The following is an 18455-nucleotide window of genomic DNA, read 5'->3' on the forward strand; positions in this document are numbered from 1 at the left end:
GAACTTTTGATTTTCATGCATCTACTTCCCAAGTGCTACTATTAAAGACATAGCCCACTTACTACTTTTTTGGGGTTTTTGCTTGTTTTAGGGATAGGTCAAGCACATAGCCCAGGATGGTCTGGAACATCTTCCTGCCTCCTCAGCCTCCCCCTCCCCTCCCAAGTAATGGGATCACAGGATTGTGTCACTATGACCAGTTTTAGCTTCTATTTCTTTCTTTCTTTCTTTCTTTCTTTTTTAGTCTTTTGAGACAGGGTCTTCCTGTAGCCCCAGCTGGCCTGGAACTATGTAGACCAGGCTGGCCTTGGACTTACAGAGATCTGCCTGCCTCTGCCTCCCAAGTGCTGGGAATAAAGGTGTCTGCCACCATGCCTGGCTTTTAGCTTCTATTTCTTCCTTTCTTTTTGTTGTCTATTGAGACAGGGTTTCCCTGTAGCCTCAGCTGACCTGGAACTCACTATGTAGACCAGGCTGGCTTAAACTCACAGAGATCCAACTGCCTCTGCCTCCTGAGTGCTGAGATTAAAGGCATACACTACCATGCCCAGCTTAGCTTCTATTTCTTAGCTGAGACTTTTCTATTCCATATTCTTTTTGAAATATATTTGCCCTTAGTTGTTGGAACCTATTGTAACAACTGGTGTAATGTCTCCACGACATAATTCCAACATCTGAATCACCTCAGACTTGACATCTGTTGACCATGACTGCCCATACAACTTGGAATTTTCTTGGTTCATTATATACCAAATACTTTGGGACTGGATTTCAGACATTCTGGCTACTATGTTATGAAACACTGGGTCCTGTTTATATCTTATGAAGAGTGTTGCTATTTTTAAGAGCTCCAATGAGGCTTCTCTATGAGTTGTAGATCCAATACCCACTCAAAAACTTTGTGGGGCTCTTTATATATGTCTTCATTAGCTAGTCTGGGACAAGAGTAGTAGCTGAGACTTGAGTGGTGAATCCATACAGACTATTAAGACTCTGATCCTCATCTGTGCAGCTAAGGAATGAGCATACAAGCATTGATAACAAAAACTTTGCTTTCCCAAGCCTCCCTCACTCTGCAGTCTTCCCTGCACTTTTTGGTAACCCAAGGATGCTCTTCACGCAACTACAAAGTCGGTTTTATTCACATGTATGTCTTTCAAGCTGTGTGGAACATCTTCTGTTCAAAAGAAGTAAGGAAAAGCACCAAGAAATATTTCCCATTCTCTTGGTATTGTAATTCCTCTCTTGGAAAAGAAAATTCACCTCTTAGTGTTAAGATTCTGCCTAATCTTGAGGCTGTGGTGGTACAAGCCTGTAATCCCAGTACTTGGGAGGCAGAAGCAGGAGGATCTCTGTGAGTTCAAGGCCAGCCTGGTCTACATAGTGAGTTCCAGGACAGCTGGGTAGAGGGAGACCCTGTCTCAAAAAGAACAATAAAAAAAGATTCTGTCTAATCCTGATGCGGCCCCTGCTAGTGCTGTTGCCACAGTACTGTTCAGATATTAGAAAAAATTAGAACATAGAAAAGAAAAACAGGGCTGGCCAGATGGCTCAGTGAATGAAAGCACTTCCCATGCAAGCCTGATGACCTGAGTTTAATCCCTGAAAACCACAGTGGAAGGGGAGAACCTAGTCCCAAACGTTGTTCGGTGACCTAAACATGCACCTGTACGCGCATGTGCACACACACACTCCTGAATTTTTTTTGAGGGGGGGCATCTTTTTAAGACAGGATCTCCCTATAGCTAGCCTGGAGCTCTCTATGAAGAACAGGTTGGCTCAAACCTACAGAGATCCTCCTGCCTCTGCCTCCCAAGTGCTGGGATTAAAGGAGTGCCCCTCACACCTGGCTTATAAAACAAATTTTTAGAAAAACAATTTCGAGAAAAGAAAGTAAAAAGAACAGAAAAGGTGAAATCCCTGCTGTCTGTCATAGTTAGAAGATGACTCCCCATTAGAGCCGTACCTGCCAGGTCTCTTTCTGTGTGCTCTTTGGCTGCCCTAATGTCATCTTCTAGATTATGAGCAACACTGGCTTTGAGGCTTTTATTGAATATTAAGATGCCCACATGAAAAGACAGTTGTGGCAGCACATGGCTATAATCCCAGCACTTGGGAGGTGAAGGCATGTGTATCAAGAGTTCAAGGTCATCCTTAACTCTTTATCAAGTTTGAGGCCAGACTGGACTACAGGAGACAACCAAGCCAAACCAACCAAAACCAACCAAAACAAACCATGACACAAAATAAAACAAAACGACTGATAAATGAAGATAAAATACCACAGAACTGAGGAAAGACTGACCAAGAAGCTGAATGCTATAGAATTCTAAGCACTTTGCATGGCTGGAAGGCATTCCAGTGTAGAGAGTTCTGAATCATCATGGAGCACCTTGAGAGCTTTCTAGGCGGATCTCATAAAGCCTGTGTACTGTATGACATCTGGCCCTATAAATATGATGAACTGCCCTTCAGTGCTCAGGTATGCTACATGCAAGATCATCTTCCTTGAGCCTGGCCTAGTTTGTGATTTTTTTTGTGGGAGAAAGGTGTCTTTTTGAGACAGGGTCTCCCTGTAACCCTACCTAGCCTGCAATTTGCTATGTAGACCAGGCTGGCCTCCATCTTACAGAGATCTGTCTGCCTCCTCCTTCCAAATGCTGGGATTAAATTTCTTTAATATGTTTTCTTTTGTTTCTGTTGTGGGGTTGTTTGCTTGTTTATTTGTTTGTTTGTTTGAGAGAGAGTCTCATATAGCCCAGGTTGGCCTCAAACTTGCCATGCAGCTGAGGATAGCCCAGCTCTGGAGAGATGGCTCAGTAGTTAAGAGTGCTTGCTGTTCTTCCAGGGAACCCACATCAGTTCCTAGCACCTATGGCTCACAACCACCAGTAACTCCAGCTCCAGGAGATCAAATGCCTTCTTCTGGCCTTCATGAGGATCTGCATGCACCTGGTTCAAGGACAAGCAGGCACACACAGATACACATAAATAAAACTAAAGATAAATCTTAGGGGAGAAAAGAAGACTCTAGATCACTGGGAATTTCCTAGCAAGAAATTCAGTGCTTAAGTGTTTGATGCTTGAGAAATTCTGTTTATGAATTTTAAAAGAAAAGCTCAAAGGCAAGGGTCTAAGAACAATTTCTAGTAACAGAGAACCTCTGGCCAACAGCCAACAAGAAAATGATGAGGTCCTCACTCTTAAAGCCATGAAATCCAGAATTTGACCAACAACTTGCATACAGATTCTCCCAGAGAGCCTTCAAAAAGCAATGCAGCCCAAATGAATCCAAAACCAGGATGGCCACCCAACACTTAGACATCTCACTGGAGGACTGTAAGTACAGGGAGAACCTAGACAGATATGCTATGCCTGGTAAACCTATTAAAGTGATGTTTTTAAAAGTTGCTATATCTGGGGCTGGAGAGATGGCTCAGCAGTTAAGAGCACTGACAGAGCACTCAGGTTGGATTTCTAGCATCCACATGGCAGCTAACAACCATCTATAACTCCAGTTCCAGGGGGTCTGACACCTTCTGACCTCTACAGGCACTGCATGACACAGGTGCAAATGCATACATGCAGGCAATACGCTCATACACATAAAATAAAAATAATAAATAAAATATATTAAAAAGTTGCTATTATCTGTAGTTATTTGTTATGCCACAGTGGGTCAATATAAGGGGCTATTATGAACTGTATGCAACAAAAATTTTTAAAAAAAATTCTCTCTGAAAGACAAAATTATTAAAACGGGCACAAAAGAAATAGAAAATTTAACTACTTACATAGCAACTGAGGAAATTAAACTTTTAATTTTCTAAATTTCATAAATGTATGCAATGTATTGTCAATATTTTAGTTGAAAAAAAAAAGTGGTCCACACCTTTAAATTCAAGACTTGGGAGGCAGAGATGGGTGGATCTCCAAGTTTGGAGCCAGCTACAGCTACATGGTAAGACCCTGCCTCTGCACCTTCAAAAATTATGTTCATTTAGAGTTGGCTCTGTCCTTCCCCCAAGCATATTCTATTGAATTCACGTTGTCAGGCTTGGCATGAACACATTCAGGTACACAAAATAAATAAGATGTAATAATTTTCTTTAAATTTTATTTTATGTGTATGAGTATATTGCCTATATGTAAGTGAGTGCACCCATGTTGTGCAATGCCGCTGAGGTCAGAAGAGGGCTTCGGATTCCCCTGGAACTGGAGTTAAGGACGGTTCATAGCCGCCATGTGGATGCTGGGAACCGAACCCGGGTCCTCTGCAAGAGCAGTCAGTGCTCTTAACTGCTGAGCCATCTCTCCAGCCCCTGTAATAATTTTTTTAAAGATGTAAAGAACCAATCAATTATCTTTGGGCCTGGAGATATAACTCAGCGACGAAGTGCATTGATTAGTAAGTGCAAGGCTTTGGGTTCAGTTCCTAGCACAGTTAAAAAAGCAATCAAAATCACAACAAAATAACTATCTTCAGAACTCAGGCATCTGCAGAACTGTACTACCAAGCTTCAACAAAAATGTAAAATTTGTCACTGTTCTTATAATGTGAGTTTGTTATTCATTTCCTTTCCGAATTCACCAACCTATACAGTTTTTCAATGCAAAAAATGTTGTTTCTTAAAGAAAGCAATGCTAAATTAAATACTTTAATATTTTTAAAAAGTTAAGCATGATTACCTGCAAATCAAAAGAACAAGGAGGAAATCCCATTTGTTACTATGTATATTATACATCTATACCTAGAAACCACTGGAGAAAAGCATTTATATGTATACAAAATACACATTATGTTCCAAATGAAGGTAGATTTGAACATGTAAGATCTCTCCCATGCCCCTTTCCTAGACTGGTTTAAACTCTTGATCTTCCTGCCTCTACCTCTTAAGTGCTGGGATTACAGGCTTTCATAGCATGACACTTCACCACTGCATGTGATTTCTGCTTTTAAGAATGAAATCCCTACCCCAAAGAACTCTACTGATTGCTTGCCAATTCACAGGACTATCTAAGATGTATTTGAAAGTGAGTAAAACCAACTACAGAATGTATTATTTCCTTTTCTTTAACAAATCACTCAAGAGATAAAAGAAAAAATACAACTGAAAACTCTTTAACGCCAATACCATGTATTTATGTATATTCATATAAAAATGGAGGATACTGATATGGCTTGTTGAGATTCCATTATGATGGAAAGATTAGCATCTTTTTTCTTAATCGTGTTTGTACTTATAAACTTGTAAAAAGCATTATATTTAATTAATTTATCTACTTTTATGTGTATGTGTGTCCATGTGTAAGTCACATGTGTGCACAAGTCCATGGAGGCCAAAAGAGGGCATGAGATACCCTGGAACTGGAGTTACAGACAATTGTGAGCCAACATGTAAGGGATGGGAACCAAACCTGAGTCCTAGCAGTAAGCAATCTTAACCACTGAGCTGTCTCTCCAGTTTCATGACACAATTTTTCAATTGGAAAATAAGAAAGGTAGAATGTGGTGGCACACTGTGTAACCCCAGCACTTTGGAGGTAGAGGCAGGAGGATCAGGAATACAGGGTCAGCCTCAGCTACATGGCAAGTTTGAGGCCAGCCTGGGCTATATGAGACTCTGTCTCAAACAAGCAAATAAGTCCCACAACAGAAACAAAAGAAAACATTATAAAGAAATTTTAAATTAAAAGAGAAAAATAAAATGATCACTAAAACAGAAAAAAGGCAAACTATGTATTGGCCATAAATACAGAGCTTAAAAAAAAAAATCATGCTGATACTAAAACTAAAGCCCTTATTTAATACCAGCTGCTCAAAGAATATTTTTGAACTGTACATATTTAAGGTATATAGCACTTAATATATAACACAAATACACTGAAGTGCTTCCTACAAGCACATAAATTAATAGAGCCATGAACACGCATAAGTTTTGTTGGTTTTGGAGTTTGTTTGTTTTGTTTTTGTAATCTACTCTCAACAAATTTCCAGCACACAGCACAGAGCAGTTATATATTAATAACTCTAGTACTCATGATTTGGGGGCTTATTCCCCCAAGGTAACTCTATCTTTGTGCTCTTTGACTCACATCTCTGTATTCTCCCACCCCTTGCCCCCATAACCATATTGCCAATCTCCCAAAGAATCTTTAATGTCCATATGCAGAAAACAAGTGACAATTTTTGGCAAGCTGGTCGTGAATAAATATATCCCACTCAACAAATACTTCAAACTAGCCCAACCCCTTTCTCAGACCCAAAAACTATTCTCTTCATTTCCTGCGTAGTAAGACAGAGAAAACTCATGCTCTGCACTGTGAGGGAAATGTATGGATTTAATTGCATGGAGTTGCACAATAAGTCATCCACATGTTAACAACGTGAAGTCATCTATTTTCTTTCTTCCAAGATATATTTTCTCTGTTCTCAGCAAGTTTAAAGGGGGTTGGGGAAGGGGTGGGGGGCGGGTAACACAGGCTGAATGCAGCTCTTGTCAAGGCTGACAGGAGATTAAGTTTATATAAAAATGTGAGCTATAATTCTGGTTTAAATTTCACATGCCAAATTTCTGATCTAAAAAATAAATTTATGATATGATACACAATAAGAAAATGTCAGTCTTTCTACAGTCTAACTACAAATACCTTAAATAAAAAAGTAAAAATAAAATAAATAAAAACTTTATTGCACAACACGGGTGCACTCATACATGTAGGCAATACACTCACATAAAATAAAAATAATAAATATTTTAAACAAAAAAAAACTTAAAATAAAAATACTGTCAGGCAGAGTGGTTCATGACCATAACTCAGCACTTGGGGAGGATGGGCAGGAGGATCAGGTGCTCAAGGCTATACTCAGCTATATAGCCGTTCTGAGGCTACCCTCGATTATATGAGATCCTGTCTCAGAAGACCAAAACAAACAAAATACATAATATAGTTTTATAACTAGCTGCCATACTCTATCTTATGTAATTGATGGGCATGGGTAAAATTTAATCTCCAATGTGGTATCACAGAGCTTATGAATTATTCATGTAATAGCATAATGCAAATACAACTCTTAACAAGTACTCACTTTTACAGTTTCTTCTGTGTTAAGTTTATTTCCCTTAACCAAGACAATTTGGAAAGGATTGTTATTGTCCCAAACATGCTGTAAAAGAATGAAATAAATACATAAGTATTTTAATGAAAGAAATGAATATCATATACTAGCCATGAAAAAGCATCAGTTCTCAAATCTTGTAAAATTATGAAAACAGAGCTCTGAACTAACAACTGAAAATCATAAATATTAAATTGAACTAAGTCCAATCACTAACACTTGATTTTTATGTCCATTACTGCTAAGAGATGAAGGGGGACAAAGTGAGGCAGGGACACAGGGAAAAGGAATGCGGCTTATGCCTGTGATCCAAGCAAACAGGAAGCTGAGGCAGGAGGACGGCTAGAAGCCTCAACTATGTAGTGAGTTAGAGCCTGGGTCGAGGGGAGCACCGTCTCAGCCCCTGCAAACCACCTACACCTACACACACCAAATCTAACAGTTCAGTTTGACAGAAATAAAATACTTTTCACTTAGGAGGAGGCATGCTTGCCACAATTTGGGGGCTAGCCTGGGCTTTACAGCCAAAGCTACACAGTAAGACCCTGTCTGAAAAAGGAAAAAAAAGGAATATAGTAGTTATTCAAGTATTTGTGTCCTTTGTCTCAAACTGCTAAATTGTAAGTACAATCTATATTTGGGGGAGAGGAGCACCAAAAAATATAAATTGTATACTTACATTTATTTATAGCTTGAACAAGGAAGAATTCTACTTTTTAAGTAAATGGTGGTGGCTTTTGACAAAGATGTATTGATTTCACAGGAGAAGTGAGCACAGGAAATAAGTGTGAGGCAGCATATTAACAGAATCACAGCCCCTTGGGGTTACCAAAAATTCATACAGAAAACTTACAGAAATAATTCGTGTTTTCTTTGGTGGTAAAGGAAGAGGAAGGTTGGATGGATTTCGATTTATGGCAGATTCTATGGCAATCATTTCTTGCTCATACATTTTCTTGATTTTGCTGCATTCCACGAGGATAAAATGGGGCAGGGTCCTATTCATTACACAGTTCCGGATATACTGCAGTAGTAGAAAGATGAAGGTACAGGCATTTAGGCAAACACTTAAATCAGCAATACAATTAATCTGAACAAGGACTATTCCCAAATGGACTGCAGAGGTGTATGTAAACTTAGTATCAAGTATATGGTCACTTAAAATCACAACACAGGAAAGGCCTGGTGACACAGGCTTTTAATTCACACTCACGAGGCTCTCAGGAGCAGGCGGATCTCTGTGAGTTCAAGGCCAGCCTTGTCTACATAGCAAGTTCTAGGCTAACTTGGGGCTACAGGAAGACCCTGACCCCTTCCCCCCAAGAAAACCAGTGGAGATGGCTTAGCAGGGCACTTTGTCACCAAGCCTGAAACCTTGAATTTGATTTCTGACCTATAAGATGGAAGGAGAAAAAGGAACTCCCCAAGTTGTCCCTGGACTCCAGCACACACTGACACACAGAATGAATGAATGAATGAATGAACGAATGAATGAATGAAATTTTAAAATGCAATAAAACCACAGCACAGCATTTGCCAGGGTGATGCACACCTATAATCCTAGCAATGCTGGGAAGCTGAGGCAAGGGAATCACAAGTTTGAGACTAGCCTGAGCTAATAGTGACGGATCTCTGTGAGTTCAAGGCCAGCCTTGTCTACATAGCAAGTTCTAGGCTAACTTGGGGCTACAGGAAGACCCTGACCCCTTCCCCCCAAGAAAACCAGTGGAGATGGCTTAGCAGGGCACTTTGTCACCAAGCCTGAAACCTTGAATTTGATTTCTGACCTATAAGATGGAAGGAGAAAAAGGAACTCCCCAAGTTGTCCCTGGACTCCAGCACACACTGACACACAGAATGAATGAATGAATGAATGAACGAATGAATGAATGAAATTTTAAAATGCAATAAAACCACAGCACAGCATTTGCCAGGGTGATGCACACCTATAATCCTAGCAATGCTGGGAAGCTGAGGCAAGGGAATCACAAGTTTGAGACTAGCCTGAGCTAATAGTGATTTAGGTTGGCCTGAACTACATAGAGACCCTGCCTCAAAAAATTCAAGGGCTGAGGATTCAGTTCAGGGGTACAGCACTTGCCTACCAGGTACAAAGCACCAGGTTCTGTCCCGGCACTAAGCAACAAACCCCACAAAAAATAGCTGCTGTCAGTTGCAAACTACCTAAGAACTGAAATAGACACATCTTAAATATTACAGTTATTCTTCATAACATTAAGAGACCGAGTCCTATTTAGCCATTTATGGATACAAAAATCATGAAATGTTAACTTACACAGCTACTATCTGACATAGATCTTCTTGTTTGGTGCCAAAGTCATACTTTAGCTGATCATCGAGGAGTGATGAGTACAAGGTTCCTATGTGGCAGACACCCCTTTTATAAAGGATCTCTGAAGTGGCCCCCTTTTCAGCATAGAACTGTGTATGAGTGTTACCAGCTGTTTACTCAGGGAAAACCTACTGGCCATTTCAGCCTAATGTTTCCATAAAACCAGGAGGCTCCTCAAAGGAATATTAAAAAATGGGCAATGATTATTCATATTAACAAATATTTTAAACAATGAACATAAATTCCATATGTTCCTCAAAAGAATTATCTTTTTCTTTTTGTTTTTTATTATTTTACTTATTTTTATTTTATGTGTATGTGTGTATTGCCTGCATGTGGGTAAGAGCATCCATATCATGCAATGCCCACGGAGGACAGTCGGATCCCCTGGAACTGGAGTTACGGACAGTTGTTAGCTGCCATGTGGGTGCTGGGATACGAACCTGGGTCTTCGGCAAGAACAGTATTCTTTTTGTTTTTTGAGACAGGGTTTCACTATGTAGCCCTAGATGGCCTGGAACTTGCTATGTAAACCATCCATCTGCCTCTGCTTCCCAAGTGCTGGGATTAAAGGTGTGCTCCAGCACACCCAGCTCAGAATAACCTTCTTTAATTATTTATTATCTTTTAATTTTTATTTATATTATTTTTATTTTATGTGTATGAGTGTGTTAACTGTATGTATGTAAGTGCACCCATGTCATGCAATGCCTGACGAGGTCAGAAGAGGCATCAGATTCTCCTGGAACTAGAGTTAAAGAGACTTGTTAGCAACCATGTGGGTGCTGGGAACCAAACCTGGGTCCTCTGCAAGAGCAGCCAGTGCTCTTAACTGCTGAGCCATCTCTCCAGCCCCCAGAATAAATTTCTTATACAGATCCAAAGTATGACTCAATATATTATATGCTGAGTTCAGAACCATTAAAAATAATTTTGATGGGAGGTGGTTTGCAAGATGGTTGGTAGAATACAAAACAGAAAACTCCATACTTCAAGGTTGCTTGGTAAGAACTATTATCTTTCCCTTCTTGATGGGCTAGATTCAACTGCTTAATATCAGAATGCCTCAGCCTTCAAAGCTGTACGTACAAGCTGTAACTGTTCCTAGACTTCTACCTGCTACAGTACAAAAACCATGGGTGACACTAAAACCTTAACAGAAGGTATGAAATTTTATTATTTCCTATATCTTTATCAATCTCAATATTTTTTTATTTCTGAGACAGGGTATCATGTGGCCTAGGCTAGCCTTGTACTACTAATCCTCTTGCTAGGAGTTCATGTGTGCACTGGCATGCTTGACTTTAATTCTTTTCAGACAGACATCATAATATTTGGCACACCTTATTTTTTTTTGTAAAAAATACTTTATTTGAGAGAGAGAAAGAGCGAGCACATGCACATTTGTAGGGCCCCTGGGAACAAGAAGCAGGCAAGGTATCCTCTTGGGTTGTGAACTACCTGAATTGGTTGCTGACATCCCAAACTGGATTCTCCTGCCAAATTGGATTCTCCTGCAAGAGCACTAAGTGCTCTTACTACATAACCATCTCCCTAGTAATGCTTCAGCCCTTTTGAAAGAACAAAACCAGCTGGGTGTGGTAACTCTTGGGAGGCTAAGGTGGGGCTGCTTCAAGTTCTAGGCCAGACATGGCGACACATACCTTTAAAGCCAGCATTCCAGAGGCAGAGGTAGGAAGATCTCTGTGAGTTCCAGGTCAGCCAGATGTACACAGCAAGTTCCAGACCAGCCAGGGCTACACAGCAAGATCCTGTCTCCAAAAAACAAAACAAAACACAACACAACAATAACAACAACAACAAAAAAAACCCCAAAACCAAAATTCAACAATATTGCAAAACCAAAACTCTTTAAACCCATAGGCTTTAAATTGTTACAACTGACCTCTAATTTTATATTTACGCTATTATTCTTCATATAACAACCATTTTTTACCTTCCAAATGTACTTTCAATATAAGGATCTTTCAGTTACTTGAAAACAAAGCCAGAAATGCATTCTTTAAGAAGCAAATCTAGCCAGATATGGTATTGCACACTTTTAATCCCAGCACTTGGAAGACAGAGACAGACGGATCTCTGTGGGTTCGAGGCCAGCCTGGTCTACATAGCAAGATCCAGGTAAGCTGGAGCTACAGGGAGACTCTGTCTCAAAAAGACCAGAAAAAAAGGAAAAGAAAAAAAAAGAGAGAGAAACAAATCTTGAGAGGAATGGATAATGTACGGTATATCTCATGTAAATTAAACTTTGTAAGAAAATAATTTAAGGCAGTTTAATGTCTTGCATTGGGTTTTTGATTGTTTGTTTGTTGGGGTGGGTGTTGGTAGGGTGTACCATGGCACACATGTGAAAGTCAGAGGACAACTTTCAGGAGTCAGGTTACTCCTACCATGTGGGTCCCAGCGCTCAAATTCAAGTTGTCAGGCCTGCAGCAAACGCCTTTACCCACTGAGCCACCTCACTGGCCACTGCACGGAGTATATACTCAGACTTCAAAATTAAATGTAAATAAACATATAAAGATCAAGGAAGACTTATCAGGACTTAAGGCTTGCAAAATTCCTACTACATGTATAAGTAATAAAAAGGGAACAAAGGAGTAACAAATATTACAAAATGAAACTGAAGAGTTTTCTGATTTATGATGCATTGGAATGCAGCTCGGTACGTAAAGCGCACGCTTGCTACACAAAAGGTCCTGGTTCAACCCCTAGGAGCAACAATACAACCAACAAACAATGAAACAAAAGACTAAAAAAAAGTTTTTAGTATTTTCTGTGTGTATGATGTATGTGTAGGGGCCTGAATGGCAGAGTATGCATGTCATTACTCACATGTGGAAGCCAGGGGACATACCTGTGGAGTCAACTCCCTACTTTCACTTTTATGTGGGTTCTAGGGATTGAATTCTAGTTGCCAGGCTTGCATGACAAGTGCCTTTATTACCTACTCAATCATCTTGTTGGCCACCCCCCCAAAAAAAATTCTTTACCTTTTCTAACTAGATGATAACAAATTTCTATATAAATAAGGTTTTTTTCTTAATTTTTAAGAATGTATTTATTTGGGGGCTGGAGAGATGGCTCAGTGGTTAAGAACACTGACTGTTCTTAAAGAAGACCCAGGTTTGAATCCCAGCACCCACATGGCAGCTTACAACTGTCTGTAACTCCAGTTCCAGGGGATCCGACGGCCTCTCCTGTCCTCCACGGGCATTGCACAACACGGGTGCACTTACTTACATGCAGGCAATACACGCACACACATAAAATAAAAATAAATAAAATATATTTTTTAACTTATTTTTATTTTATATGTTTTGCCCACATGTACATAAGTACACTATGTGTGCAATGTCCATAGAGGTCAGAAGAGGACATCAGATCCCCTGGAACTGGAGTTAGGGACACTTGTTAGTCACCACGTGGGTGCTAAGAACTGAACTTTGGTCCTCTGCAAACAGCCAGTAGTCTCAACCACTGAGCCATCTCTCCAGCCACAAACAAGTTTTTAACACAGTAAGTTTTTTATACTTCCCCTAGAATATATCATACTTGAAATTGTATGTTTACAAGATGAATTAGTAGGCAGCTACATATAACAAACTGTTAGGAATTCATAATGCCACAGGAAATAATAATGATATAGCACTGAGATAGTCATGAAGCAGAATGCAAACACACATACACACACACACACACACACACACACAATTTAAATGTCTAATCACTGCACCAAAAGCACACATAACTACTAAAAAAAAAAGAGAGAGAGAGAAAGAAGACAAAAACATATGCCAAAATGTTAGCAATGATTATCTCAGAGGTAGGGTAGGATATTTATTATTTAATTCAGGATAATATTTTGTGGGTTGCAAATGTTTCATTATGGGTACACTTCTCTAAAAACTCAAAAATAAAAAAGTTAAATGCCTAAATACACATGTTTCTGGTAAGCTGACAAGAAAGACTATATACATACCTGGAACTGAATTAGTGGGTGGTCACCAAACACATATTCTACTCTCCCGCTGACTTGTAACACAAAGTCATAGGGACTGGCTTCATCTTCCTTTCCACGAATAGTCAAACGTTTTTGGATTGCCAATTCATTTATTTTGATGGGATTCAAATTAGGAGATACTTGAAAGCTAAACACATCCTAAACAAACGGAAGGTAGAAAACGTGTTACATTTTACACTTGTGCTGGAAACCATAATTATGCTCAGTTTGTAATAAAATGTACAATAGGTAATATATCCATGTGTATATCCTTTATGCTTTTTATTCCAATAAAATTTTCTATATGCTAAATATGAACACGCATAAAATTTGCTGTTTTCCTGCCTGGCATGGTGGTACACACCTTCAGTCCCGGACTAGTAAGGCAGAGGCTGGAGGATCTCTGCGAATTCCACACCAGCCTGGTCTACATAAAGGCCAGCTAGGGCTTTATAGTGTGAACCTGTCTATAAATAAATAAATTTTAAATTGAAAAACTGTTTTCTGATAATTTGCAAATCTTACTGTATACTGTCATAGCTACAAAAGGCAAAATTAATTAATATTTAGCTGAAATCAGTGGGCATGGTGGCATACTTCTAGAATCCCAGCACTTGGGAGAGACAGGTCAGATGATCAGGAATGCAAGGCTAGCCAGTACTACCTGAGATTCTGCCTCAAAAATATAAATAAATAAACAAATAATAAACCCACTATGAAACAAAAAAATCAAAGTTTACTATTAGGTAAGAGGCCACATGGATAGTGTTCTTTAAGGAGAGCTAGAGAGATGGCTCAGGAGTTAAGAGCACTGGCTGTTCTTGCAGAGGACTTGGGTTTAGTTCCCAGTACCCACATGGTGGCTAACAACTGTCTGTAACTCCTATTCCAGGGGATACAACATCCTCTTCTGGCCTCCTCAGGCACTGTATAACACAGGTGTGCTTAAACACATGTAGGCAAAACACTCATACACATTAAAATAAATAGATTAATTAAAGTGTTACAAAACCTAAGGTTAAGGCTCAGCTGTAGACCACCATTGGCCTAGCATACACGAGGCCCTGAATTTGAACTTCAGCAAGGGAAAAAAAAATTAAATCTGTATTAAGGAAAAAGTTTATGTTGGTCATTAGCAAGAAAAGATCAGACCTTATGCTGATTAAGCCATAAACTAATGATTTTGTTCAAATTTTACAAAATTGTAAAGTACATGGCTAGGCAAGTGCTCCATTATTGAGCTATGCATACAAATTTTAACAAATGAGCTGGACGTGGTAGCTCAAGCCTTTAGTTCCAGCATGTGGGCGGATCTCTGTGAGTTCAAGGCCAGCCTGGTCTACAAAGCAAGTTCCAGGTCAGCTGGGGCTACAGGGAAACCTTGTCTCCAAAAGAACCCCCCCGCCCATTTTTTTTGCACAAATGAAAATTGAAAAAGAAGCATTACCATGTCTAGTTTATCATAAACCCAATGATACAAAGAAATACTAGTTTAATCATCTGTGAATTCTTTCATAATCTAACAAAGTGATTTACCACAAAATGTTGACATACCAGATAAAGGAGGCTCACAATATCTAAAGGCAGCCAAGAGCTACTTTAGACAGCTGTAACTATTAGAAAATTCTCTATATTGACCTAACTTCAAATTTACATTTGCTGCTAAATTACTTTAAATTCCTTTTCCTCAAGGTTACCTCAAACTCAGACTTATTAAACATAAATTAATAGATTTAATATCTATTTTCTCTACAATTTTTGCTTCTCCCCTACCCCTGTACTTTCTATGAGTTGAATCTGCTACAGACTGAACACTTATATCACACCAAAATTCATATATAGAATCTCATCCTCAGTGTGAGGGGTTGTAGAGACCAGGATATTCTGATGTAATTAGATTATTATATGAGATCAGTACCCTTATTATACAAGATAAGGAGACACCAGATAAAGCACACTCTTGTCTTCTGTGTAATGACTCAGTGAAAAGGCAGTCAAGTTTATGGAACAGGAAGCAGGCCCTTTGATTCTGAATCAGCTAGTGACTTGATCTTGGACTTTACAGCATCTAGAACTGTGAGCAATAAATTTCTATTGTTTGCAAGTCACTCAACCCATGGTATTCTATTACAGAAGTCTAAACGGATTGAAACCATGCCATAGGTATTAAAGCACACAACCAGCCTCCATGGAATCACTTTGAGAAGTTGACATCACAACCTTTTCCTTCTCTACCTACTTCCCAATAAAATGTCAATAACATCATATTCAAATGTTTTGTTTCTTTCCACCCCCAGTGACTCTCTCTTACTTTAGAGTCCTGGTAGATCTTCCAAAAAGCAACACAAACTTTTGATCTTGTCTCAAAAGTATCCTTCATGTGGGAACCGAACGCAGGTCCTCTGAAAGAGCACCCAGTGCTCTTAACCACTGAACCATCTGTCCAAACTACAAACCCTCCACCTTACATTTTGAATCAGTCACTCACTGAACATGAAGCTCTTTGGTTAAACTGGCTGTCCCTTAACCAATGAGCCATCTCTCCATCCCTGTCTATTAATATTTTAAAGTATGTGTTTTATTTAGCTTTTTAGAAGATTTCTTTTTTTAAAGAACTTACACTGGTTGATTAATTGTGTGTATATGTGGGCACACATGTGCCAGGCATTTGTGAGGATGTCAAAGGACAATTTGTGTAAGTCAATTATCTCCTACCATGTGGGGAGACTGAACTCAGGTGGTCAAGCTTGGCAGCAAGCAATTTCATCTACTAAGCCGTCTCACCAGCCCATTTAAAATTGATGGGTTTTTTTCCATCCCTTTAAAACTATAAAAGGTAGTTCAACAGTACAGTTTGACAACTCAGTTCTATATTATTTAATGTATCAAGAAATCGTATATGCACAAAGGATATTGTTTTAGCTCTATGTAATTCTAAACAGAAGACTATCTTGTCTCTAAAGTTTTTCTTTGTAATAATGTTTACTGAGCAAGAAACACTTCCAAGAATGGAAGAGCAGTCAGGTAAAATCAGAGATTCCTTACAGAATATTACAACACTACCTGGCTATTTTCAAAATGAACAGCCACGATTAGCTTTCCTCCGTAAAGTTTATCTTCCAGGTTTTCCAGGATGGATGGCTTGTGCTCTGGTGGGTATGTATGCTTTAACCAATCAATCCACGATAATCCCACAAGAGACTGAATCTTTTCCTCACTGAATTTACGCATTTTTCTTCGAAATTCATTCACTTCAGGATCCTTCAAGGAATCAAATTCATGCAGACCTAAACAAAGTTTGTAAAGATATCATTTTTAGTAGCTAGTAATGATAAAAGAGAACAAAAAATATTTTCAACAAAAACTAACTTGGACATTTTGCTTTCTTCAAACAGACAAAACTGGGCAAGAAAATATGAAAGACAAAAAAAACAATGGAAATAAAATACTAAGTCTCACAAAAAAATAAACATACTCTTGGATCTCTAAACTGCACCCATTTAATTATCATCAAAACTGGGCATAGTGTTGCATTCCTATAATCCTAGTATTGGAAGACAGAGGCAGGAGGATTGCTAGAAGTTTCAGGACAGCCTAGTCTACAAATGGGAGTTCCAGGCCAGCCAGGACTACATCTAAACACATATTCAAAAAAGTAAAAGTGTAATTATAAAATGAAAATTCATGGCTGGGTATGGTAGCACATGCCTTTAATCCCAGTACTGAAGAGGTAAAGGCAGATGGGTCTTTGTAAGACCAAGGTCAGCCTGGTCTACATAATGATTTTTAGACCTGCTGGGATGACAGAAAGACCCTGTCTTGAAAAAAAAGAAAAATCAAAATTTACAATTTAAAACCACATTTCAAAAAAATTCACAATTTTCTATATAAACCAAATAATCACATTTAAAATTTATGGAAAAGGCTAAGAATGCAAAAATTGTTTTCAAAATATTTCCAGATCAATCAAGATAAAAATGAGTTTTCACACTGAAGGACATCTAGAATCTATTTGAAAGTATATTGAAATTGCAAATGGTATTTGTTTCAGGCAGCACAGAAGGCTCAGCAAATGTGTTAGCTAGAACGTAAATCATTATTTAATTTAAAATTTGTAAATAATGGAGGTAGCAAGCCATGGATGGCTGGGGTAGAAGACACAGGAGACATAAAAAAAACAACTCCATGCCTTTCAATTTTTCTGTGAACATAAAACTGTTCTTAAAAGATAAAATCCTAGGGGCTGGAGAGATGGCTCGGGTTCAGAATGCATACTGTTCTTGCAGAGGACTAGTTTGATTCTCAGCACACACAGCTCACATCCAACCTGTAACTCCAGCTCCAGGAGATGCCCTCCGGACTCCTGCACCCTGCACACGTGTGGCATAAAAACACAGACATACAAAACACACATAAATTTTTTAAAAAAGGGTCAGAAGTGGTGGGGCACATCTTTAATCTCAGCACTGGGGAGGCAGAGGAAGCAGGTCGCTAGGAGATCAAGGAGTTCCAGGTCAGGAGCTACAGGGCGACCCTCTCTCAACAAACAAACAACATAGAACATATACAGATTTCTGTTTTGGAAGGACATCTGAGATGATACTATAGACAGCACTTCACAGTATTGGGGGGCGGGGAAGCACAGTGAGGCAAGTTACTACTTTTTAAGTAAAACAGATTTTTTTTATTTAAAATATTTTATTTATTATTTAACACAGGTCCTCTGCAAGAGCAGTCAGTGCTCTTAACTGCTGAGCCATCTCTCTAGCCCCCAGCTCTTTTTTTTTTAAAGGAGGGTCTCTCTATGTACTATGTAGCCCTTGCTAGCCTGGAACTCACTATGCAGACCAAGCTGACTTTAAACTCACAGAGATTCTGCCGCCTCCCAAGTACTATAACTAAACCTCCAACAGGTGCAGCAAGTTGCTACTTGGAAAAATTTATTACAGATTTTATAT

General features: G+C 39.0%; 1 protein-coding gene across 3 annotated transcripts in view; it reads right to left on the reverse strand.

Annotated features, from left to right (window-relative positions):
* The window catches only part of Pik3cb (phosphatidylinositol-4,5-bisphosphate 3-kinase catalytic subunit beta), a 171177-nt gene that overhangs the window by 77983 nt on the left and 74739 nt on the right, over positions 1-18455 (reverse strand). For all 3 annotated transcript variants that reach the window (XM_029568812.1, XM_008844110.3, XM_029568811.1), the window contains 4 exons: positions 16561-16784; positions 13477-13656; positions 7974-8144; positions 7091-7168 (listed from right to left, as the gene is read on the reverse strand). In XM_029568812.1, coding sequence (XP_029424672.1) covers positions 7091-7168; positions 7974-8144; positions 13477-13656; positions 16561-16784 — 653 coding nt within the window. The remainder of the gene's footprint in view (positions 1-7090; positions 7169-7973; positions 8145-13476; positions 13657-16560; positions 16785-18455) is intronic.

This window comes from Nannospalax galili, unplaced genomic scaffold (genome assembly GCF_000622305.1).
Source record: "Nannospalax galili isolate Female #2095 unplaced genomic scaffold, S.galili_v1.0 scaffold482, whole genome shotgun sequence".
Taxonomy (NCBI): Eukaryota; Metazoa; Chordata; class Mammalia; order Rodentia; family Spalacidae; genus Nannospalax; species Nannospalax galili.